At 39.3% G+C, this 27,368-nt stretch overlaps 1 protein-coding gene across 1 annotated transcript in view; it reads left to right on the top strand.

The window, feature by feature from the left end:
• slit3 (slit homolog 3) overlaps positions 1–27,368 on the top strand; it is a 239,948-nt gene that overhangs the window by 13,289 nt on the left and 199,291 nt on the right. Inside the window, exons 3-5 of the mRNA XM_082554652.1 lie at positions 3,133–3,204; positions 8,007–8,078; positions 11,492–11,563. Coding sequence (XP_082410778.1) covers positions 3,133–3,204; positions 8,007–8,078; positions 11,492–11,563 — 216 coding nt within the window. The remainder of the gene's footprint in view (positions 1–3,132; positions 3,205–8,006; positions 8,079–11,491; positions 11,564–27,368) is intronic.

Raw genomic sequence — 27,368 nt, 5'->3', positions numbered from 1 at the left:
AGGGAGATTACTGAGAAGAAGAAGAAAAGTGGAGAGTAAGGCTGGGAACGCTGGGTAAAGCTGGCTGTGAGAGACTGACAGACGGACATTAGAGAGCAATGATCAAAGAGAGATTTGAGATAGATGAGGAGGAGGATGGAGCATAAATAGAAAACTGAAAGATTGTAACCAAGGGTAAGCTACACATCCACTAAACACTTCATTAGGTACGCTTTTTCATTATGGTGGTGGATCTCTTTTTGCCTTCCGAGCTACCTTTGCTCTTCATGCCATACATTCAACAAGGTGCGGGTGAGTGTGGAGTCCATTTGTGTACGGTCAACTTAATGTCATGTTCAAGAAATTAGTTTGAGATGATTCAAGAGAAAAACAGTTTTACTGATAAGAACATGTTTGGTGCACCTGTTTGACTTGCTGGAATCAGCCATCAGAGATGGATCATAAAGGGAGGGACAGGAATGGTCAAGCACATTACTCCCATGTCATTACACAACCATCAGCAGTCCGAACCATTAGTAGAATAAGATTAACCCGTGTGAGAATTTTAGTCACGGTTTCCTGTTCTCAGGTGACAGGAAAGTGGCAGCTAGTGTGGTCCATCAACCCATGCCACTTGTCACTTAGGCTGGTCTTATCTTACTGTCTGAAAGATAAGGGGCGATAGCAGAGGGTACAGCCAGATTTATGGTCAAGCAGTGGTAGTGCATTCGCTGTCCTTTCCACTCAGGGGATGCCCATCTGGAGGCAGTGTAAAAAGCATGTGGTACACCCAGTCTGTAGGCTACTCTTACTTGTGCTGTTGTTGGTCCATCAGCCAGCCTCCCATTCCCAGTGAACCTCACTGTTACCCTCTTCTCTATTCCAGCCCACTTGTCAACCTGTAAACATTTGTCAGATACTTATGTCATCCGCTTCCAATGATGCGCAGTCAATATCTTCGCAGGGGTAGGGTGAAAACCTCTCACCTTCTGTACAGCTAGACTATAAGTGTGGTAGAGTAACAAACATGAACAAGAAAAACAGTTTCTTTCTGAAGCAAATCAACTCTTTCCTCATGTTCAAATTAATAAATCAAACCCCAAGAAGGCTTATCAAGTAATTGTCAGTGCCTTGCATTTCAAGGAACTGGCAAAGCCAAACACTTGGAAAGCTTGTGACAAGAACCAGCAGCTTATAGTCTGGATAGTGAAGCAGCTCACTGTCAAAATGTTATCTGGTGTCTCGAATGTCTCACATGAAACATGATGGATGAGACTCGGCATCAACGTGAAACTTCATTCTGCTTTCTTTGTCTTTCTCAGTTCATTGCTTTAGTGAGCTATACATTAATGCAAAAGTATTATACCTAAGCAGAGGATGTTTATGTCAAGCTCATTTCTCAACATGTCAGTTTATTGTCGGAAAGCAAAAGTTAACTTCAGCTAGAAATGTGGGCTGCACTCAAACCAGAGACGTTGTGAATAAAATAGCGGTTGCTTCCAAACCCCTGGGCATCTGACAGACGATGATAGATTTAAAATCTATTTTAAACATGCAGTGTTATATCGTCCCACAAAACTATTGTTTATTACTTGTTTTCCTGATCATGTGGTGGTCGTTTTGTTCCAGTAGTCATGAACAGCATTGCCGCAGTAACATTTTGGTCTTCACCAACACCTGAGTGAAACAGTTTGGTTGTTTCTGTGCTAAATGTTCTTAAGCATTCATCACCTAAACATCTACTTTCATTTTATGCCATTAAGTGTTGACGTGTTTTATTAACACATTATTGTGGGGAAAAAAGGCGTGTCTGGAAAAGAGGCGGAGGGCAGGGGTGAGAATGAACTGAAACATTGTAAATCAAATCCACTGAGTTGAGAGTTTCTACTATTCTCTGCAGAGTTTTTAACTTTTCATTAGAAACGCTCCCCTGCCCAAACCACACAAACCCCTTTTCTAGTAGTATGAATGGACATTTTCCTGCTGTGTGCCACTTATGAGAAAGAATATCTGTGGAAAATATTTGAAGTTGTTGTGTGAAAACATTGTGGGATCATGTGCGATATTGCCATCTGATCTATTGTTTGGATAAAATATTCACATTCAAACCCTTTTCAGTGTTTCATATTTTTGAATGTAAACACAAGTACGTGACAGGGATCTCATTTCTTGTTGCTTATGATTTAAGCCAGCTTTCCTATACTTCATCTGACGTGCCGGGTTGGATCAGTCATTTTTGTGACATCCCACTGCTACATATGAGATATTGTAGTTATTCATTACTCTGGAGCCCTTTCAAGAACACCCTGTTGGACCAAGGACCCCATTTTGCGCTTTGGAGGACTGGTCTGGCCTATAGCAACCCTCCCTGTCACAAGCTGGGGAATGGCTCTTATTAGTGGCCCTTGCTATGTCAGCTTGAGGAAGCCTTTTGAAACCTAATATCGTCTTAAATCAGATTTATAAATGTTTAGGTGTATTATGAAAAACACACACGCTGCCTGCGTTGGCAAAACCTAGTTCTGTTTGTGTGTGTGTGTGTGTCTATGGTTCTGAGAGCGAGTGAAAGCTTTGGAGGAGCTCTGTGTGTGAAATAAGAGAGAACATTGTGTGTGTGTTGTTTGTGTGTGCCCTTTCTTTCTGTGTGTGCGTATGTTTTTTTTCCTTGCCCTAATTCCTGCAGTGCGACAGCGTTTCAATAAACATCAAACCCATATAAAGGGAACCAGTCTACACACACACACACACACACACACACACACACACACACACACACACTCAGGCAGTCAGTTCATATTGCAGTATGTATACATTTTGCGCCCGTAGTTAAAACTAATTGAATGACAGTCAGGAAACATGATAAGCTTTTAAACTGTGACATTGGAAAGAGAAAAAAAATTTTAATTGAAAAATTTGTTTTCCAGTAAATAATTGTGCATCAGAACAGAAGTTTCTCGGTGCTTGGTTTGCTTGTGTTTGTACTTGTATGCATGTGTGTGGGCCTATATGCTGTGGAGCATTCTCATGCCCTGTCCTTCTGCCACTTGGTGGGCGCTTGTTTGCTTTCACAGTTGTGTTAAAGTTACATTATACTCACAACTGAATGTAATTTTGACTGAATAAGTAATTTTTATCCTGTTTTTCTCTTTCTAGGGATTTGAATAAAAACAACATCACCAGAATCACTAAAGTGGACTTTTCTGGCCTCAAGAACCTCAGGATTCTGTAAGTTTCTTTCCTTTTTTCAATCAAATTTTTAGTCAGTAAAACATTAGGCTTTGCTCACATTCCCTCCAGTTTATTTGAGGACTTTAACTTATTTTAAATCAGTCAGGATGTATGAAAATGTATAATTCAGATTGCAGTTATCTGCTGAAATCTTCTTGATGTTGCTTCTTTGAGCTGTATGTGAGAATACAAATGTCTGATTACACATTAAACAGTGCCTTTGTACACAGTCTGTATAATGTCTGATTGCACCCATGCGAGAACAGAGCAGGTAATTGTCTAGTGAACTTAGAGCGGGCCATTGGGAATTATGCATCCTGACTTCTGTATACTCTACCCAGGCAGCTGCTTGCTTAAACTAACCTAAATTTTTCTAGCAGAATCCTCTGAAGCTGACTATCTCCTCATATGTGCTGCATGCGAGGAACCAGCACTTCCAGATAGTTGCCATCATTAAGTCACTTTACTTTTTCCTTCTTAGGTACTAAGTTGGCTAATATTAAGTTGAATCTACCAGATACAGTACCATCAGGTCTTTTAATCTGTCCTCTCTTTAATACCTAATTGTGACTTGTATTTGTTTCTTTACAAGGAATCCCATTAACAAAAAAGTTCCATGCTGTAGCAATTAAGCAAATGGTATATTTACCTAATGGGCCCGTATATGGCTATAGGGGGAAACAAGTCTCTATAAAATAAAGTTTCCCATCCTAATGAGGGCATTTAGAACAAGAGAGCATGCAAGTGTACTATCCAAGGAGTTGGATTTTGCAATTACTGGATATTTACAAGGTTAAATAATAGAGTAATGGTGAGCTGACATGCCAGCAACAAGCAGCACGACTTCCATTTACTATACAAGCAGCACAACAGCGAGATGTTGACCTGGTACGGATACGACGATGGGAAACTAAGTAAAGCAACTCATACTGAAAGAGTTAGTCACTGTTCCTATGAAAAAAAGAGAGATTTCAAATTAGACTCTCAAGGCTTTCTGAATAATGCTGGGGAACGCTGACTTTTGCAATTCTGGGAAAACCAAAGCTGAAATTTCAAAGCAGTAGCATGATTGCTTAGAGATGTGCAAACAGGCGAATTTGAATCATATCTATTAAACTGAAGCACAAAAAGTGCTTCAGAAATACTGCTGGTCTTAAAACAATACTCACTCATATGTAACAGAAGTTTTTTGTTATGTACACACTGACTAAAAACAAGATTGCCTGTAGAGCATTAGGGGTGTGCAGCCTGAACCAATTTCATGTGCATCACTGGAGATTTCAACCGTTCTGATATTTTATCTGTTCAGAAATGATCTTGTTTCTGGGGCAGGAAAAAGGGAGCTAAATCACTCTGGCCACCATTACAATTACCAAACACTGAGCAGGTCCTTGTTGGGAAACGTATGAAAATCTTTAAAGTATAAAGTGTATATATTGTATTTTTTACCTTTCTGGCTTATCATATCTGAATAACTACACTTAGTTGAGATTGACTGCTCACGTTCTCTCAGCTGTCCTAATTAAGTTCAAGGGCTCCCTCACTCCTTTTCCATAAGCGACTAAAATCAGTGTGTATGTGAGAACTTTAATAACTATAATCACCGCTGGCTGCATGCAGCTTCCCTCCACACTCTGTTTTAACCAAACCAGCAGATAAAAATACACTCCCAGTACAAATCCGCTAAGGAATGGAAACGAGTTGCTACATGTGAGTGTTTGCGCTTGTATTGGCATCTGTTTATTCATATTCCTAAATATAGGACCAAAGTGGAGTTTGGAACGTATGTCAGTCACTGGGTCAGGATTCATCTGTGCTTGAGTTTTTTAGGTAAAAAACAGAAAAATTAAAAATGTAAGTGTTTGCATTCTGCATGCATGAAACACTGTGAGAAGGACCCACAGAAAAAGGCAGTGTATATGTGTGTGAGCTGAGTGTGGCAAGCCAGCAAGTCGTTTCATGTGGTTTGTGATAAACTGCTGTGACATTTCTCTTCTCTAAATCTCTGAAAGAAATTGGGAGGAGACGGCGTGGGAAAGAGGAGATGGTCGGGAGAAAGCGCACTTTCAGAGACATACATATTCTAGTATTTTGGATCCTACAGCACACATGGTCACCAAAAATTGTCTTATCTTTGCTTTAATAGGTAACGCTGTTATATACCAGAACTCTATCTCATTCATTCTCTCTCATAGACAAACATAAGTGCCTAGTTCTGAGAGTCCAGTCATTTCAGCCATATGTGCCTCCTATGGGAGAACTTGTTTAAAGCCGCTAACATTTTTCCCAGGCTAGGTTACAGAAAAAAACAGTATAACTCCTAAATATCCCTGCTTACATCTGAGCTGTAATTACTGATAATTTGTCCTGCAGAATGACTTGTCTGCCCTCATGTAATCTCACTTCTGTTTAAAAACATCCAAACAGCTAAGCGATCTGGTTTTGCATTTGCACCACCAAAGACCACGGGGTGCGTAAAATGAAAATCTCGTAATTAGACTGATTTGTGACGCTTCAAACCTTCCAAATCAATCGATCACACGGCGAGCTGTTTTCTGTTCAGGCGAAAACATCGAATTTGATTCAGGGGTTTGGATATTCTTTAAATTTGCACAACACAGCTTGCCTCTGCATGCACGCTACGTGAACAACACTTAGCCTAATATCTTTGGCAACCTCACTTTGCAAGATTTCTTCCAGATTGTGGCGAAATTGAGTAATTCCAAACAAATTTAGATGTAGGTGAAAACTTGTACTTGATATTGAACGCTTGGCCGGGGAAATTCAGTGCGGTTTCACCCATTGTGTGTGTAAATAATAAGTGAAGTTAATATCCCCTGAAGTATTTCCTTATTTCCTTCAGAGGCCGAGTTCTCGCAGTTTGCTGTAAGGTAGCGTGACATCATTGTTCTTTTTATAACCGTTGACTGAAGTTAGAGTTATTAGACACTCCAGTCCCCACACACATGAATTCAATTCTTGTTTGCTCTCTTTCCCCCCCATCTTTCTCCAATGTCTCTGTGGATGACTAATGCTTGATACAGACCAATATAAAAACAATACCTCATCTGAGCGATATGCCAGCATTGACTCCCCGCACCATGTGTTTGGCTTAACATCCACAGCCTTTCTAAACTTCATTCAATAAATCAGCGTGCGGTTGATCTCTCATTTGGACAAATAAAAACTTTGATAGTTATTCAGAGTTATGCCTTGATTTAGCTTTCCCTGGTACACAGGAAATGCTTTTCTATAAGGACAGGAACAAAAAAAAAAAAACAACGCTGCTATGCTGGAATGAACATGCTGGATTAATCTTGGCTTGATTGTAAATTATGATTGATGCCGGAGTCAGAAATGTGCACATGCTTATGTGTGTGTTTGGGAATTCTTGCTACCAGTGCATAACTCCCTACCTGCGTTAAACGATTCCACACATACCTTATCGTATGTGTTTGGGGTGTTTCTGTTTAGAAACTGATTCAGAATGCTCAAAAGCTGGAGCTATTTTTTATTTATTTCAGTTAACAGCAAATATTACTGATGATTTTTTTGAAAAACATTTTTATAAAGCAAAAAATGCTCCCTGTAATCAAGAGTTATTTTTCCTGGAAAATGTTTCGTTATACAAAATGAACAATATTGTGAGAATAAGCCAATTACCATCACTCGGTGCGCCAGTTCTTTGAAAGTGTTTCAAGATGCTCTGACTTTTTTATTTATATGTTTACATACTTTATATATATGAATGTGCGAGCGCGTTTGTCTGAGCTTGTTATCTTTCATCCAAGTCCAACATATCTGTGTGTCTCTGTGTAGAGTCAGTATGACAGGCCATGGATTAATGCCTGGATATGTAAACGTTTTGTTTGAAAGAATATTTAAAGAAGAGGCGTGCCAAAACAATTCAAAGTCCACATGTTAGGCCAGACAGGACTCTTTTTGAGATGACTTCTTTTGTCTTTGGTTGTCTCTCACTTGATCCAGCTTGTCATTCTGCATCTTGCTGTTTATATCTGGCTTGTATCTTCCTTTCACTTTTCTCCACCTTTGCTTTTCAATGTTTTCTTTTCTTCCTCACATCATCCACTTTTTTCCCCCCTTCAGCTTCTTCCTCCCTGTCTTCCTCTCAGGACATGTCACTCCTAACATCCTCAGACAGAAAATATAAACACACATATCAGTTGAGATGTTTTCTCTCCATTTCTCTATCCCATCTGGAAAACCTTAGTTTGCCCCCAAAACATGACAACACTGAGAAAGCAATGAAGGGGAGATATGGGTTACACTGAGAGCACCGCAGAAATGACTGAAGCGAAATGGAGAAGATATCAACGGAAGAATGAGAAAGAGATGGTTTGTTAATTGTTTCTTTTGGAGTGGTAGGTTGTAACATTTGTGAAATACTTTGTGTCACAAAATGTTTGTTTCGTGCCAGATTCATGTGTTCAGTGCACTGATTGCTTGTTTATGTAACCGCTTTTTTAAAAGTGCAAGTGTCTCTCGAGTTGTTTGCACTGGCCAGAAAAACACATTTATCTGCTGTTTCTGGCTGGAGATGGACATTCCCAATTCCACGAGTGCCTCACAATTTGATATTTAAATTGAATCATTTTGAAGACAGACCGAATGAAACTGTGTAAAGTTACTGACGTAAAGATCGGCACTTGGGACTTTTCCTGCCTTGTCGTGATCACAAAGAGTCACAGAGTATATTTGCGTGTCTTGCTTTTGCATTTTTAAAGTTACAAAAATAACTACAACATATTTTCTTTCTGTTTCATTGCCTGTCACCACAGTCATCTTGAGGACAACCAAATCACTGTTATCGAGAGAGGAGCCTTTCAAGACCTAAGACTGCTTGAGAGACTGTAAGTATGCCATTATACACAGCTTCCTATAGTGCATATGTGAAAAGAGGTACCATACTGCGAGGTGAAATAGGTCTTTTATGCATGCAAAGAGCTCCATAATAATAATGTGATCTGTCACAAAACTTTTTTGCTGTTTTTCCACTTTGACAAAATTGTACACACCTTTGATTTTCTGCTCCTTACTTTCTGTTCTGTGCAGCATATTCACTGACAGAGATTTCAACTGATTGATATCCAAGTCCACTTCACACACTACCTAGGAATGTGTGTATCTGTCAACTCACACCAAGGCTTTAGGAAACAGAATCAGGGTGTTAGTGTACAACACAACACTTCCCACACATACACACCTGCATGTTTATGAGTCCTGGTTAGAGTGATGATGGGAAGACAGGTTCCAGAAAGAGGATTCCTTTATGTGAGACAAAGACCGAATGACACAATGTGAGTGTTAGAGGTTTTTTAGGAGTGGCATCCTCATAAAAAAATATTGTGTACAGCATTTCTAAACCCAAGAACGGGCTTTGTAATGAATGTTGAATTCATAAGCTGAATATTTCTTCATTCAATTTATTTCACCATTGATGCAATTTTATCTGAACACTGTAAATTTGTCATTATCTTCTTTCAAATTGCTTTTGCAGTCTGAAAAAGAATGCCACAACATTATTTATTTTGATTAACAAATGTGTGTCTGTTGTAAAATCATTCATGAGAGTAAGAATGGGAAGGAATTTACTTCACACATGGATGGTATTTTTCAGTATACATGCTGCAGAGTGGAGAAGAGAGATAAAACCATTAGATCACTGCAGCTGTCAGCAGAGCTCTCCTAAAATCCAGATATGCTGAGCGACAGAGACGTGTATATCTTCCCTCTAAATGGAGATCACACATATGATGTGAAAGCAGAAGGTCACTGCCCACTTTAATGTTAAAAGGCTCTTTAATGCAGTGTGTCAGGAAGGGTGAGAGGTTACAGAAGAGGGGGAGGGAGGATGTTGGGAGTCTTAACAGTTGTTTGCCAGAACTCACATAGACAGCATTTCAGTTATTCGAGACATTTCAACAAATGTTCTTATGCCATTTTAGCCCATTTAATAAATCAGAAATTAAATATCTATGCTTGTTTGAGGATGACATTTGTTCTCCAAAATGAATCTTTCTAAAGAGGGGAAAAACTGCTGCAGTAGATTAACGGTAATAACAAGAGCCTGCATTTTTTACTTTACTGATAGTAAAATGGTTTTTAAAATGCTTTCTTGACAGGGTCTCTGATGTTGTGTCTGCCAGGGTGAAAGGTCAGGGGTGAGAGGCCCTGACGCTGAGTCCATGTGATTTATGGAGTCACAATGTGAAAAACATGGGGCTTATTTTGTCATCCCCTTGGGTCAGAGCATTCAGAAAGTCTGAAATGCCAGAATTCATAGCCATTTGTGCTTTACTCAGTTATAAATGAAGGATATTTTGCAAAATAAACGGCATTTGTTAAGAGGTGTCTTTTCAAATTATTTCTTTTGTTCTTTATTTGAGAATAAAGCCCTGCTCATTATGATTAGTAAGGTTTAGTCTCCAAACTCTTTCATTTTTTCTGTGATTCTGAGTAATAGGAATAATTTGCTAAAATATGAATGCCACAGACATGTGGTTTGGTGTTAAGTAGGAAGAAAACCTCATCATTAATGCTTAAAAATACACAAAGAATTATTCTCTTGAAACTATATCTGTGCTCTGAGCAAATGTCCTTTAATGACTCGTAGCTGTAATAGTAGCTGTGCTGTACTCACATACTAGCAGGTATTTTCTCCCTTATTTATTTCAGGTGGTGTGCATCTCAATTATTCTTTCCATTGGTGTACACAGGAGTGAAAGCCACTATCTTATTATCATTATCACAGGGTTAAAAGGTTGGTGTCTGTGTCTTCTCCAGCACAGATCCTACTTTGTGACCCTGCGACCCTCCACCCTTCTTTTCTTTCCCCTTTCCCTTCCACGCCTCGTTTCTCAGTGTAATGCTTTGGTAGCCTGATAACACTTTCACTCCCTCAGCTTTCACTGTCTTCGTTATCTCTACTTTAGCCAACCCCACCTTTCGTTGCACACATGCATACACAAGGAAACATCTTTTATCCTAAAACGCCTCGTTCTGCTGCTGTCTTTCTGTTCATCAACCTGAATTTTTCCACTCTTTTCTTTTTGGCCTTCGTAATTTAAAGTCATGTGTTTATCTAATTTTCCAATGAAAATACTAAGATAAGGAATGCTATTTTGCATATAAAGTGTGATTTTCATCCCACAATAGTTGAGAAGACGCATCAGAGAGTTTTGCAAAAGATTGCCGAGAATATAAAACCATCCACAGGTGGCAATAATCAAACATATGAGCAACGATGTGGTTAAAATTGGAATGTAAAAACATTCTGTATGCGAGAGCAACACTTATAGATTGTCATAATTATGTGGGTGCCTTTAACTTGTTTTTATTACTTGTTATTACTTTTCCCGGGGTCATAACTCTCTGTGGAGGTAAATGTTTCTGTGTAAATGCACATGTTCAAGTCTTTGGTCACATTTATTATATTTTAAACAAATATGTATAGCGTTTTAATTACCTTGTGGTTGCATCCCGGTGTTTAATATGAGGTGCCAGACACGATAAAAATGAATAAAATGCTAGGATTTCTTTCCCCTCTTGCCTCCCCACTCTTTGTTGCGGTCATGTTTTTGTTTTTTTCAGAGGCAAACATATTTGTCTCATTTTCTTTGCATTCCCTCGCATCCATTCCGATGGATGAGTTTTGGCAATCCCACTCCAGAAATATTATAACATCTGTGAGTCCTTATATTGAGAAAATGACTGTTATTTCTCTTACTGATAAATTCAAAAACTGCAGCTAAAAAGTAGCCAGAAATGCACCGGAGTAATTGACGGTACTGAACAGGCCAGTCACAATAGTGCAGGACACAAAGGTTTGTAGGATTTCAGAGCAGTTTGCAGTTCTGACGTACCCACCTAGCATAGATTTAACACAGCGGTATAAATCCTCTGTAAGTTTGTAACTTTATGTTAAAACATGCTTGTAGCCCAAAATTGGTCCATCTCACACTATCAGGTTAAAGCATATGCAGTGAGGATATATTGCTAATGCACTTTAAGGAGTGTAGAAACTGATGTCCTGTATACACAAACCATAGTGTGATAACCTCTAGGCCATGATCACAGGAAGTCAGAGGCTTTTCCATGAGTTTAAACTTGCTGACCTTTTAAGGTCATTCAGTCAGCTGTGTGGTGATTGTTCAGTCAACACAAAAGCGCGGATGCGACTGATTTATTAGACGATGTTTTTGCCCTTTTTCTCTTCCCAACGACATGTTTTCCTTCATTTTCCTTCTTCTATTTCTCCCTGCAGTCGTCTGAACAGAAACAAGCTCCAGTTTCTTCCAGAGCTTCTCTTCCAGTCCAATCCCAAACTAGGACGACTGTGAGTACACTTTGATTTTCTTTTTTTTTCATCTTCTCTCCATTCATGATCTCTCTCTGACTCTCCTCCGTCATTCCGTTTCCCCTTTTGTGCCGCTTTTGATGTGTTACGTGATCCGTTTGAAAACACGACCATGGTGTCAGAGGTTTTATCCTGGTTGAGGGTTCAGGTCTCGCGCCAGGTGACACAGTGCCGCTCTGTGCTCCTGTCGAGAGTTGAAAAAGGCAGTGAGTGTCAGATGTGTGCGTTTGTGTGAGTATGCTTGATTTTAAGAGGTGAAAGTGTGCCTGCAGTGAATGTTTTGCTTGGACTCGTGTGGAATTTTTATTCAGGAATATTGGGTTTTCCCAGAGTGTAAGAGTGTAAGAGCAGGTCATACTGATGCAGCAAAGCCTCCCACTTGTCCTCCTCCTCTCTCGTTTTCATCTCACATTCCCAGACATACTCTCTCTCTTTGTTTTAGTCCCATTGGTGCATCCATGCTGCCTCCCCATCTGTGCTCTTTCTTTCCACTCAGGTTGTCAGGTTCTCTATTTGTTTTATCCTCAGAGAGGATAGTCAGCTTAGGTTGAAGGTTGAAACACCTTCTAAACTTTATAGCTGTTTACATTGGGCTTCTTTCAAGAGAACTTGGAGTTAGAGTGTGTGTGTGTGTGTGTGTGGGTGCATGCCTGAATTTAATTGTGTGTATAAGTATTATTGGGTGCGTCTATAAGTTTGTACACCCTACTGGATATTTATTTGTGTTACATGTGTCATATCGATGCTGCGTTTCAACATATCAAGTTTATGTGTGTTCAGCATGTGTGTGCATGCCTATGGTGAGAGGTGTTAGGATAACAAATACCAGCGCTAGGACATTAACCCTTTACAGCCGATCGGAGCGGGCACGCTCCATTTTGCGTAACTATTTTTAAATCCCGGTAGCTCTGCAACCACGTGAGCTAGCGCAATAATTTTTTTTGCATATGAAACCGGAGGAGTTGTACTTACATCTTATGCCATCAGCTTGTCCTAGGTCACAGTTTCCTTCCACATATAGCTTTGCAAAAACTGCATAAAAATCACTTGCAGCAACAAAAACATGATATTCCAGAAACATGCTTCGCCGATCCGATCAGCTGTTTGTAACACTTCCTACGTCCATCAGCGCGAACTATCACATGACCGCATGACCTGCCCGAAACCGGAAGTGACGTCATTTTGCGGAAATGTAGTTTTTTTACGATCGGGGCCTTATGAGCCTATACTGGTGTTTTAAAAAGTTATGTTTGAGTTTATGACTTTCTGTGTCGTTTCTGGGATGCTTAGGACTCATATTGCACTGCTGGAAATAGTTTATTTTGATGCATATGCTGTTATTTTGCAAATTTGCACTATAATATTTATTTTCGTTTTTCCTGCAGTGTATAAAAATTGGTGTATTTCAAAAATAAAACTATGAAGACACTCAAAATAAATTTCCTGTGGTGGGAAACTAGTTTGTGCAACTTTTTTGTATTTACAGTTTTGAGGGATGAGCCTCTTAAATTTCTCTAACTAGAAATATATGTTAAAAAAACAAAAACGATTTTCAATTTTTTTGTAGTTTATTGCACTTTTTTGCAATTTATGTAATTACTATGCACCTAATGCAGACATATTATTAAAGTTTGGGCTATAATGGTTGTATTGATGTATAGCAACTTGAAATGCTCCCAAAAATGGCTCCACAGCATGTAAAAATATAATATAAGCTCTGGCGGACTTGGTTCTATGGTAGGTCTTAAAGGGTTAATCTTCTCACTTCTCTCATTCTCTTTTATAATGTTTCCATGAGGCAGAACCCATTGGAAGCTACTGTAACAGTTCCTTGTTCAAAAGATTCTTGTTCCATGTTTTTTCACCTTTTTGAAGTGTAGGTTGACCAAAAAGCAGAAATTAAAGGAATACTCCGGTTACTCCACAATTACAAATTCGCTGGCGAGAACTAACATGTTGATTGAAAGGTTTTGAGCTCCCTCCTTCACGGAGAATGACAGCTATAGTCAGCTTAGGTTTGCAACACTTAAAGCGGATTTGAGCAGCGAGCCAGAGCCATTCCAGTGTCACAACATCAACATGTCCAAAGAAATGTCAAAAATTTGATTTTTTTTTTCCACAAAATAAATTAAATGTACTTTTCCAGTGCATATATTCACATCCTCATACTTCCAAAGCTTTGCTGAAAGTATTTTGGGCTGGCACTGGAGAAGTGGATTGTGTTGCAGGAAAGTTTCTGTGGACATTTTATGACATTTTGATTTGTTGGTCCACTGTTCAAACCCTTTCTTCCATAACTGCTGTGACTCAAAGAAATGTTACAAGCTTTTGCAGCAACCTATCAACCTACAGGCAGCAACTATTTAATACTCAAAAATGGATTCCTGAAAGTTGAGCTTTATAAGGAGATTGACTTGCTGTTTACAATCTGAAAGACTGGAATAAACATTACGTGCACAGTACATCATGCCTTTTGTCCACTGCAGGCTTCTGCCACTGTTAACACAGGTATTAATTAATATACTGCTATCAGCTTAAATCAATGCTTATTTATCAGTAGAACGTTTGTTCTGTACTACCTTTTTCAGAATAAAAGTGATTTATAATGTTGTCAGTTTCAGTTTTCCTCCTTAGTTTCTCACCGTGATATATTTTGTTGGACGGACATATTTTGTGTTTCATATTTTTGTGGTGATGTGTGATATATTGCTGAGGCAGAGTAGACTGCTAAATTGTCATCTACGTCAGCTGTGGCTTCCAGGATCACACACAGTTAAAAGTCCTCATAAACGCCAGGGACACACACAGTGACAGATGCAAATGGAGACGAATACAAATATTCCATCACACGCACATTTTCACATGGCATTTTTTTCAACCCTTTTCCCTTCTTCTTTGTGAATGACAGCCTTATTTCCTCCACCTCCTGGCTTACAACTGTATAAAACCCCTAATTGCTCTCGAAAGCTATTATTTATCACCGGTCGAATATGGATCCCTATAGAGCTCTCAGACAACTCAGGAGAGTGGAAAGGGTGAACGTGTTCCAAACTTAACATTATAAATCTCATGTTCTTTATGTCCCTACTTTGCCATCAGCGCAATCTAAATTACAGTGTCTGGAGTTTCCTCCGGCACTTTTTTTCTTTCCACTTTTCCTCTTTTTTTAGTGCTTTTTCTCCCATCCTCGCTGTTTTCTAAGGAAGTGGTGGTAATGTAAGCACCAAGGTATGTAGAAGAGAGCGTGTGTATAAGAGGGAAGGGCAAAAAGAGGAAGAAATGTAGGTAGAATTATGGGATAGAGAGAAAGTCAGATGGTGGGAGACTTGCAGAGAGAGTAACAGCAGGAGAGTAAGGAGGAGGAGACAAGGAGGTTTGCTGGTGGCTTTCTGGTTTGGGTTCGTAACCTTCCTCTCTGTCAGCCTTGGTTAGATATTAAATGATGGCAGTGTGATAGGAATTACCTCTTAACCCTCCTATTAAAGCTCTGTGGTCTGAGGTTTGGAAAAGGGAGGAGTTGGAAGGAGCTGGACTAGCATTAAGTGAAAATAGCCATGGGTTAGACGTTTCACTCTTGAGGAGGGTGCAGGGGTTCGGATAAGAGGTATCAGACTGGATAATAGTTTTTAGTCTAGTCTTTAATCCTGCAGGACTATGAATCAATCAAAGAGGTTGTCTCTTAATGGAAACTTTTCTAATTTAGCCTTAAGTGCTGTTGCTGAGTGCCTGACAAAGACTAATGGACAACACATATAACGGAGGTCATGAGAAAGGAGGGAGATGGATGGATGAAGGGATGCTGGTGGAAGATAAAGGTTTCTTGTAGATGGATGAAGGAAGCGGAGTCTGTGGTCCCTCTAGGTGCTTGGTAGGGGGGAGAGAAAACATAAATGGGGAGGTTGAGATGGATCGTGAACTGGAGTCTGTGGGTTTCAGTGTGTGCAGTCTGTGGTCGTTTCCCCCCACAGTTTGCAGAGACTGCGGTCTCACAGCACATGCACACAGACACACACGGTTGCACATAGTAAGCTCGAGCTCTGAGTAAAATACATTTGCGAAGAGTGTAATGAATTTTTGGTTTGAAATATAACGTATTGACGATATCTCAAATGGAAAAATGAAAGCTACTGGTTACAGGGCTTTTGTGCCTCATGCACATTGCACTGAGTCAGGGAGGTTTGCTTTGTTAAGTGACTTGATGGCTGTTGGTCTCCTGTCTAATAATGCTGACCCAGACTGAGCCTCATCCTGTTATCTTCGCTTTCTCCTCTGGGAGTTTGTGTGTGTGGCTGCATGCTTGTTTAGCGCATAAAAAGGACTTGAATTAGCTCTAGCTCACAGCCCATGTTACTCATGAAGCAACAGGATCCCCCCCCCCGCCATTTAAGCAGCTCAGGTTACGCTTGATTGGTTTGCATAAGGCAGAAGATGAAAAATGAGAGTAATGTTATACTAAAGAGATATTTCACGTTTTCTTCATGAATAAATCCCTAGAGCTTCAGATGCTGAGTATTTCACAGTGTTGAAGGTGATCTTTGACCATGTTTCAACACTTATGGACTGTGAAATACTGTAGAAGCTTTGCAAATTTTAATGTAGCTCCTGCCATATAATGGATATTACAGAGTTAGTCAGCAGACTATAAATCTCTTCTGCTTGTGCTATTTCTAAACAGTATTTTTGGACACAGTGTGGCAAAGCTAAAGTACATAAATTACATCACTTTATCACATAAGCAACCAGAAAAGATGTGCTTTAAAATGAATGTTCACTGCAAATTTACAAAGACAAGATTGTATTAAATTTGTGTCTGCAATAAAACAAAAATGAATCAAGCAAGAAATAAACTAAAGGTTTAGCTGGGGATAGAATCTAGCTGTCAGATTATAGTTGGTTAGCATGCGTCAACATGAAGCTTGTAATGATTATCTTTCATTCCAGTGTTATAGATTGTTTGCATTTGTTTACGATACACCTAAACAAAAACAGATAAATATAGTAACACACTACACATCCAAGTAAAATCCCAGCTGCAGTGTTAAGCAGCTTCATTCTGCTCTCTGCTGACGGAGCACTGCTGCTGGGCTCCGTCATTCTCCTTACTGCACCCCATAAACTGCATTACAGCAGGATATCAGCAGCCAAACATTCAGACTAAAAGGATCTTTTGGAGGCTTAATAGAAAGAAGGAAATTTAGTTTATGTCCAGAGGGAGGCCGGTAAGGAATTTTATCCAATCCACTTGTCCTTCAGAATGCTTCATCCCTACATGTTCACTGGGTGTTTACCAATTTGCATTACAAAAATACCTATAAAGGTTTAGCTAAACAAGAGGGGGGAAACCAGAGCTGTGGAAGAGTAAAATTCAATGAAGCAAGGTTAAAAGAGAGAAAATCGCCCGGATGACTCTAATGATCAACAAATCATGGCATGGAAGGGTCCCACTTTAAATCCCTGCACTGATGACTGGATGGTAATGAGATATTTTCTTCAGCACCATTAGGTTACTCTTGTGTGAAGCAGTTTATCTCCAAATGCTTCAGTGATTCTCCCAGATGTGAAAGTGTGGTCTTAACTCTCCACAGTTACTGTAAATACAATATACGAGTTAAGCCAGGGGAAAAGACGCTGCAGAGAGAGAAGAATGAGAATGGGAGGGAAGGCTGGAAAGATCAGGGGGTCATTCGAGATGTCTTTTCCTCCTAATTAAGTTAATGGAGAAAGATGAGGAGCCTGCCTTTAATCTTGGCTAATTGTCCATTTAGAGGCGACTGCCATAGTTTACCTGCTGGAATGTTAGGTTAGTGTTACAGGAAGTGGATGAACTTTGTGTGTCCAGTGATTGGTTACGACAGACTGGGCCTCACTGGTGATTGGTTGGAACGATTTGGAAGGGTGAGAGGTGAATATAAACAGTCTGTACTTACATGTGTCTCCTCTTTTTGGTTATTATCTCGTTCACTTATTGACTTTATTCCTCTTTCTTTTTTTGTGTGCTCTGTTGCTGTTAGGGTTAGGGTTAGAAATACTGCCCTGCACAAACTGAACAAACAGCTTTGATGTTTCTTTTGCTCTCTGGGAGTATAAGATTGTTTTGGTGTCACTAGGCTCCAGGCCTTTTGTTTGGTTTTCACGCCACTGTGTGCTGGTGAGAAACAAATAAGTCTCAGATATATAAACACATAGACGCACACATAAATACATCTCTCTCACGCCACCTCTCCTGCTGATTTAGAAGTACAAGCACTGGACGTAGAAGTATGCACTCTGGTCATTCTGTGTGTGTCAGACTTTATACTGAACCACAGACCCATGACAGAACTTCCTAATAATTAAACAAACATGACCCAGATGTACAAACTGCGGTGTGTAGCTGGACCACAAAGCTTGTAGGACCTTGTACACAGCACCAAGGGCACTATTCACCAGTAAAATGCATGTGCATTTCTAACATGTATATCAGTCTACCTTTATATTTTGATGAAATCCTTTTGAAGCAATTGGCACAAAAGCAAAAAAGCAAAGGATGTTCTTGGATAAAGCAGCACCTGGAGGCTCATAGGCCCCAAGAAAGAGCTGCACCACTGGGCTCATGCTGGTATTCACTGGTATTCAGGGAAGGAAAGGCTTTTACTGAGGGAACCTGACCAGAGCTCTTCTAAAATAGGTCTGCTTTTAGTGGCTTGTGTGTGTGTGTGTGTTTCCCGCAGCCCAGACGGCAGTGCGATTTTGTCCCAAGACATATTTAGATAAATACACACTGCTGTGATATTGAAAACCGAAAGAGAGAGAGAGAGAGAGATAGGGAAAGCATGAGAGAGTGAGGGAGAGAGGGGGGATGATAGTGCGATAATTTGGGAGATTTGGTTACATGAGGAGAATTTCTGATAATTCTTTCATCCTTTCTCTGTTAACAATACTTTCTAATTTGTTGCACTGGGCGTGTTTGCATGTAGCTAAGTAAGTGGTTGTGTTACTGTTGGCTTATTGTAGCAAACTGCTTTAAATAAAATCTCAGCAGGAAATTATATTTTAGTTTTTGGTTCACCATTTCTGGTGCACGTACTCATACACATGGCTGGGTCTGTCATTTCTTGTATGTGTTTAATCTTTGTTTCATCTTCGTGCTCCTGCTACCTTAAGTTGAGAACCGTCAGTCTTCAGGATTTCCTACATAGAGAATGAACATATGAACAACTTTATATTGTTTGTATTTCTAAACTTTTCCTAAATTGAACAAAAACTACTTAAAAAAATAAAAACAGAAGAATGATTTTGATCTCCAAATTCATTTTTTTGTTCATAATATTTCACTCCATTGTACAAGTGTTTATATTCATATAAAGTCTCTGACACCAATTCTTAAACATGCAGTTCAAATGCATAAAGTGTTTAAGTTTGCTTCTCTTGCTGTGAAAGCGCTGGAAAAGCCAAGTCATAAAGTGTGTGTGTGTCTAAGCCTATGTGTATTTTCCTTTGCAGACGTGTGAATAAAATAAGCCAGAGTGTGTCTTAGTGGGGCAGAATGCACCATCCAGGCGGTCTTAAAGTTCACAGCAGCAACACCTTTCCCTTGAAGCTGCCTACTTCAGCAGCTTGCCAGTTAGCTAACATGCTGCAGGGCCAGAAACTATGAGAAGTTTGTGGGAGGTTGTGTGGTTGTTGACTTTTTTCTTTCTTTAAGTTTTTACATAGCAACAGATTTTATATGTTTGTACTAGAGATGGACCGATCCGATATTACGTATCGGTATCGGTCCGATACTGACCTAAATTACTGGATCGGATATCGGAGAAAAATAAAAAATGTAATCCGATCCATTAAATATCACGAAAGCACCTCACAAAACTTGCAACACGCCGTAACTCACCTCAGAACGTTAGCACGTCGGAGCAGTATGCATCACGTGATAGAGCGGCTGTGGCATGCGGGACCTGTCGGTGGTCTGGATAGCATTTGGAGCTTCGCTAGCAACCTGGCATTTCATCTCCGACAAAGTTATCCCCGAGAGAAGTAAAGCAAGTGTGTAAGTCCATCTCTGAATGTTTGTAAAGCATTCCTGCGTTAAGCTTAACGAGCGACTGCCTCTCGCTCTCCGGCTGCTACTTCAATCGTGAAACTGCTTAAATGATCAGCTGATCGGCTTTTCTGTCGCGAGTCCGTCTTTGTTTTTGGCCCACTTTGCACCAGAAAGAGGAAACCAGCGGCTGAACAACAGCAGCACGTTTAAGCTTGATAAGCTGTTGTTAGAATGTATTTAATATTACTTTCTACACGAGGATCTTTTTCTACGTAGCTGTCGGCTGGTAACTGTGCAGGGGCGGATCTAGCAAAGTTTAGCCAGGGGGGCCGATAGGGCATTAACAGGGAAAAGGGGGCACAAAGACATACTTTTCTTTCTTATTCTCATTTAAAATGTCTAGCTTTTAATAAATAATTATCTGACACACAAAGTTTTAATTTGATGTAAAATGAATAGAAGTCAATTACTGTATATAGTCTAATATATATACCCTAGTAAGCTATAGTACTTTTTCCTTTGGGAAGGTACCATCTGTGCAGTCTGCAATTTTGTTGAAGAAAGATGTTGAATCTATTTAATATTTCTTGAAAAATAATTGATTTCTGTGCATTTTTTTTCACACTGCATCAAATTAAGGTTGATTACGTCGATTAAGCATCATGAGGTGGCGCGTGAGGGGTGGTTCCCTATTTTTTATTTATTTATTTTTGTTGTTGCTGGGAGTTGGAACCCTATTAGTTAGGTTGCTTAATATTTACGCTAAGTACTCTTTAAAATACCAGAATAGGGAGGATGGTGTAGGTCTAAGTTTATTAGATTGATCAGTATTGCTGAACTATTAAATATTTTTTTTGTATACAGGTATAACAGAATAGCTTTAGTGTAGTTGTTGTTTTAAACTTGAGTATGAACTTGCAGACTTGCAAAATGCAGCAAGATATTTTAAAAAACAGTTTTGTTGATTAAAAAACACTATATCGGATTCATATCGGTATCGGCAGATATCCAAATTTATGATATCGGTATCGGTATCGGACATAAAAAAGTGGTATCGTGCCATCTCTAGTTTGTACTAAAATAGCACAGGGACTGCATGTGGTAGTAATTTCACTACGCAAATGAAGATGATTTGATGGGGGATGTAACAGTGGAGCAGCTAGTAAACTTGGATAAAGATATCTGGTTTTCCCTTTGACCTCCTTACTCTTACAGAGGAATGGTATGCAGACACATACTACATTTTCAGTTGAGCTCATTTGTCTTATATGTCAGCGTGTAGGGTAAAGCTCGTGTTTACAGTCTAGGTGTTAATTCATATGCATGTAGGGATGGGAATGGAGAACCGGTTCTTGTAGAAACTGGGTCCCAGTAGTCCAGTTCCTTGGATTTGTTAGTCTCGATCCCGCTTCATGCACTCGCACTACAATCAGCTGATTCCAGTTCCCGTGTCAGAGGAGGAAAATAGCGACGGGTACTAAAGGATAAATATGGACATTTATTTTTATTGCACAAAAGGAGAGATAAATGGCAAAGTGGAAAACTGCATCCAAGAAAGAAACAACCACAATATGCCACCAACACAACTTTGGTTCTTTGCCAGCATCCGCTAAGACAGCGTGCTAACGCTAAGCTAGCCAAGAACCCAGAGTGACAGCTGCCGACCCCAGCAGCCAGACCCTGAACTTGAACAGGTACCAAGCAGATGCAGTCAGGCTGCCTCCTTTTCCACCTGTTCATGTTTCTAAAGCAGAATCACTGTGGGGTTTTCATCTTTGCTTTGTGTGATCAGCTTTGTTTTCTGCTAATGGAAGGATCTTAGAGACGTGCGCCTTCATTGGAGATTTGAGTTGGTGTGTGGGGTTGTGGCCCCAGGTTTATATTGTTGAATGGTGACTATGAGAAGTGTCTTTTAGCTATTTTACAGAGTAACATGAAAGTAATGTAAAGAGTAGTATAACAAATTACTTTTTCCTGTGAGTAATTAAGTAGCATACTGCATTACTTTTAAGAAAAGTGTTCTGTTTAATGATGACTTTTTTGTTTAATGACTCCAACACTGACCACAACAAAGAGGGCAAATACCTCAGCAAACATGCACAAACATGTGACGCACAGCATGGAATTAATTTGCATTAATGTAATTTCTTTATTGCTGCTTAGCAACGGTGGTGACTCTCAAGACAGAGCCAATGAGAATCCAGTGACAGTCCATAAGTAATCGAATCAATGAGTGATGTCAAAATGAGCTAAACATGGCAACACAGGATAGTAATTTGTGTGACTGCATATTTGCTTATATGTTCGTATAAGTCCTATTTTCCCGTGTGTGTGTGTGTGTGTGTGTGTGTGCGTTGGTCTGTCAATCTGTACTTGCATTTAAGAAGAGACAAACTTGATATAGGCCCAAATACACTCACACAGTGTTTGTTTTATCCTAATTTAGGTTTACATGAGACCACTAATCTAAAACAGACTTGGCTCACTGGAACGATGGAGGAGGATGACAAGGAGATGAAGGAAGAAGGGGAGAAGATAGGAAGAGCAGCAGGGGCACATGATAGAGAACAGGAATTATATGTTTAGGGGAAAAACACAGGACTGGGTAACAGGTGAAGATGGTCGAGTGAGACATAGCAAGGAAAGTAAAAATGGAATGAGACGGAGATTAGGGTAGCTGGAGGAGAAAATAGGGCTGTAGATATTCTCTCTGAATAGGAGCTTTAAGAAAATAGAAGCTTTTGTTGATTGTTGACCTGCTTTTCCCCCCCTTCTTACAGCAAGGAGTAATGATCTGGCTCTGATTTGAGATGCTTTATTTTTCCTAAAGGATATTTTAAAAACCTGGCAACTAACTTCTTTTCTCTCTTTTCTCTCTCTCTCTCTCTCTGTGTATGATTGTGTGTGTGTTTGTGTGTCATAGGGTGGGTTTTTGTAGTAAAAGCACAATGGAGTTGTATACACCCGGCACTTCATTACTGACAAAAGACAAACCACTAAACAAATATAATTCCCTCCCATAATTACATTCATGTGTATAAGCTGATAAAAAGGACAGATTCTTTCCTCAGCACTGTTCACTGCTGCATGTTTTTTTCTTAGTGAAACTCAAGACTTCTTTTTTTTTTACATGGCTTCCAGGGCAACACAGTACTATAAACGGGTAAAAAGAGAGGCTCATGCTGTAAAGGTCAAACTGAAATTCTGTGATGATTACTACAGAGGAAATAAAAAGTGCAGGAGTAATAAATAATAAGTACGATTATCCCATGAAAGATTTTTTTCACATTTTTGAACAGGTTTCTTGGTGTTAGCCTGTGTTGTAGAGATGTCGTGGTTTGAGTTAATGTTACGCTATTAATCATGTCATCCGAACATCTCATTGTAACTATCTGATTTCAAAATAAATCTCGCAAAGTGTTATAGCAGCTGAAACCTGACCTGCAGACTAACTGTTGTTGTAGAGTTATGGTGATGTCATCTGAGGGTGTCTGTCTTTAATCTTCTCCTAAATTCTGGGGAAAACTGTTTCCAGGTTATTTACTGTAATCTGACAGGTGGGGGGAGTTGGTCGGTGTAAATTGAAGCTCCAGCCTTAGTGTGGGGCCCAAAAAAGAGATGAAATATCTCAGCGTGTGATTACACGTGCCTGCAAAAAGATAGTAAGCAACTTCAGATTCACCACTGCTTTGTGGGCTGAATTCTGTGCAACAGGTTTAAAGTTGATAAGCAACAAGATGCAAATAAGACTTTTAATTTATGCCCACTTCCAGTAATCAATAATAATATAGAACGTGATGTGACTTTTATGAAGTGAGGTAGAAAGCAATCATCTGATGGATGGCTGTGTGGGCCTGCTTGACTTTAAAGCAGGTCACTTGAGTTTATGGCCTGTCACAGATCTGGGAATAATGGTTTCCTCAACCACGAGCTTTACCTAATAATAAATGTACTATATTTGCCATGCACAAATGCTGCAGAACACAAAATCTTTGTTGCGAACGTTAAATAAAAATAAGAAAATAGTATAATCTACTGTCTCCTGGCTCGCAGATGTGCTGTCTGAAAACATGCAGCTGTCAACAAAACAACCAAATTATTAAATCACTGTGGTCATAAGGCTTTACATTTTAGTTCATATTATAGAACCTAAGAGTGTTTCATTATAAGAAATGAATAAATATTGACGTCATTATTTTTGATCAGATTTCTGGAAGTTCCCTCATGTCACTGTTTGCCGGTCTAACTAATAGCAGCAAAATGAAAATTCCATATATGGAAATTCAGCCTGCTCAGTTTTCTTGAATGTTAATCCCACGTGAGTTAAAAATTGATACTTTGCGCTATTAAACCTCTTCAGACACCTTGAGATACTGCAAACACAATGTGCAAAGTGATTAACGTCAGGATTTTGTGAATCGGAGTCGGTGAGAACGTCTCAGCTTGTGCGCGTGTGTGTAACATTTCACTTTGTGGGAGGTCTGCATAGCTCTTGCTTTCTTTGTTGATCATTTTTATGGCTACATATGTAGAACTATATGTGGAACTGGCTAATGTCTCTCTCTCACACACACACACCTGCAGACACATGGATGTATCTCGAGAGTTATGCTTTCTGTATATGGGCTCACAAATGAATGTTTGAACACGTGTGTCTTTTAGTTACACTTGTGATTTATTCTGTTTAAGTGAGGTCTGATTGTTACAAATGAGCCAAAACTGTTAGTATTGCTCTGGTATAATCAGAGTTATACACACGCACACATATGCACAGAATGGCCCAGAAACACTGGAGATATACACATTGACCCACACACTTTGGAGACGCGAGTAAACACACATCTCTTCATCTGTCTTGCTGTCACACAAACATGGTCATTCAGTGACTAAGAGCTTTGTAAGGTGGTGTTTCACAACTGAATGCCAAAAGAGGAAAATCTTTTCCCAAAACAGTATTTAGAGTATGAAAAAAATCACCAAATTAAGCAAATTTGCTCAGCAAAATAAAAAATTAATAAAGATCAGCATTTATAATGTTCGTATTGGTATACATTCATGTGAAGTCCTTCTGCTGCAGTTTTTATCTACAAGAAAACCATACACGCAGTAACTAAAGCCAGAGAAACATTTTGGAAGTAATTACTTAACTACAGTGTCATACAGTGACCTGTGTTGTGTGATCAAGGTTTGTCTGGTTGTCATTATGTTATTGTGTCGTAACATGTTGGCTATAGTGAGCTAAATAACTCTGGAAGGTTTAACATCATCCATGTATGACTGCAGACGATTCAATAGCAAAAATAACAAACATAAGCTGCTACATGCAACATTTTGTCATCAGTAAATCTTAACCATACTGAGGCTGAAACATTTGAATAAACACAGCAAACAAGAATCCTGCCAAGACGATTGGCAGCCACAACCCATCCTCAGAACTGAATTGTTTGCCACCTTTTTGATTTTGTTAGAGATGTGTTAAGTTGCTTTATTATACAGAACTAGAACATGGTGCTGCTGCCCTTCACTGCAGATTAAAGTTTTCACCCCTTTAAATATTACCATTTGTTTACATTTCCATGGTGGCTATAAAAAGCCATTTCAACATATGGCATTATAGAAAATGTTTTATGTGCACATCTCAATTTTAACCTTGTACTGCAGTTACATAAAAACTATGGTACAGCCTTTAACAGTTTGGGTTACCTGTTGCCTTGATTTTGCTGATATTTCTACACAGCAATAGTGAAGCATATTCTTTTACAGATGTGTATTCCCCAACAGGTTGATGAGTGCATGCTGTTTGTAGCTGGCAGCCTCTTGCAAAGAGGGTGTTGTACTAAAAACCTCCTTGTGATTGATTTGGTTGTTTGCAACTAGCTAGTTTGCATGAAAGACACAACTTGTCTGCAAACAGTCTCCAACTACTGGCTGAGCAGGATTGAAACTCTGAAAAGTTTGCTTGGAATTGCAACTGGAAAAGGGAACTGCCTTCAGAGTAAAAGTTGGAACTTTTGTAATGTGTAAGGCACAGTGTTGGTCAAGTTATTTGAAAAAAGTAATTAGTTACTAATTACTGATTATTTCTCCAAGAAATTAATCCCGTTACTTTACTGATTACTTATTTTCAAAAGTAATTAGTTAATTTGTTACTTTTTAAAAACATGATACACAGCCTGAATACATAATAAAGCAATAGACCTTTCAGCCCAATTCTGTTTTTCTGCGTAATCCATCATATAAAGTTGAATCAAATGAAAAGTCTGTTTTAATCTTTTAACTTTGTGCACGTTGCATCAAGCAAAAATGAAATTACAGTCTTTGACTTGAAATTTGTTTAACATTTAAACCTATTTTCAGCATATTGCAGCATATGAAATAAAATATTTTTGTGTTTACGCTCACTCTTAAAAATAGATGCAACACAGCAAAAAATAATTAAGATCCAAGATTCAGCAGCACTAAGTCCCGTCGCTCTTAAGTCTATTTTCGCCTTTTTAGCAGGGAGGTGTCTGTGAATTTCATATTCCTGTGGCAGCATGCTAGGTACTTGCTGAGATTTGAAGTTGTAGAAAGGAGTTTTCTTCTCATGTAGAGTGAACAGCGGACACTAATGTTTTTGTCACTTTTTAAGGAATTAATCTCAAAATAATGTCAGTGCTTCCACGCTTTGAACGCTACATGGTCGTACTCTCTCCTGCACTCATTATCCATTGTTGATCTACACACGTCTGTTGTTGCACGCTCATACGTCATTGTCATGAGACACTCCCACAAACAATATCATGGTTTAGTAACGCAGTAACGCAGCATGCTTACGGGAAAGCAACAGTAATCTAAGTACTTTCTTTCAATAGTAATCCCTTACTTTACTCATTACTTGAAAATAGTAATGCGTTGCTGCCCCATCTCTGGTAAGGGACAACTTTTACTTTGAAGGTGAATGGTCACTGGCCACAGCAGCCCCCAGCAACCACAAGCCAAGTGGTTCATAAGCATTTTTCCCTGGTAACAGTTCTTTAGACCTCTGTGACCTGTGACACTGCGGATTACGTAATGTACAGTTTTACTGTTGTACTCCAAGGGGTCATCTCTATGTTTTATATCATTCATAGTAATTACAATAAGGAAAAATAAGATGCTTTTGAAAGCTGTTTTGCACAGTTTTTGTGCAGATTTTTGAAAAAAAGAGGGATGAGAGAGAAAGCTTAGATAATGAATGACACAACATTTGAGATTTAGATCACATGGAAGAGCACCAGAGCTACAAACAGTCTGACTGTGAGACAGAGGAGAGGGAAATGAAGATATAGGAAATGAACGACTCAGCAGAAACAGAGATAGAAAGCGAGCGAGAGAGTGAGTGAGAGAGAGAATGAGAGACAACCACATGAATGGGGTAAGTGGAGATTTAACCAGACCTCGTCTAAATGCAGAACACCGCAAAGCCACTTTAAAACCTGTACAGATATATTTATACATCACATACAAACGCTCACAGCAAACACTGTGGACTTGAAAACACACTGACATTATGAGCAGATAGCACACGGGACAGACAGCCCCGTTAGTCGGGTTCAAACATGGCTTTTCAGGTGTCAATATGGAACTTTGAAATGGACCTTGATTTGTTCGATTTACTTTTACCTTAAACATTTACTCCTGCATTTACATTGTTAACAAATATTTTAATTGCGCCTCCACTCATGTTAGCAGTGATGCATTTGAAGCCATGTTTATAGCTAAATCTGTATCCAAATCTACAGT

This window comes from Aulonocara stuartgranti, assembly GCF_965226115.1.
Source record: "Aulonocara stuartgranti genome assembly, chromosome: 2".
Lineage (NCBI taxonomy): Eukaryota > Metazoa > Chordata > Actinopteri > Cichliformes > Cichlidae > Aulonocara > Aulonocara stuartgranti.
The sequence above is the reverse complement of the archived record's forward strand: the minus strand, read 5'-3'. Positions and strand labels throughout refer to the sequence as shown.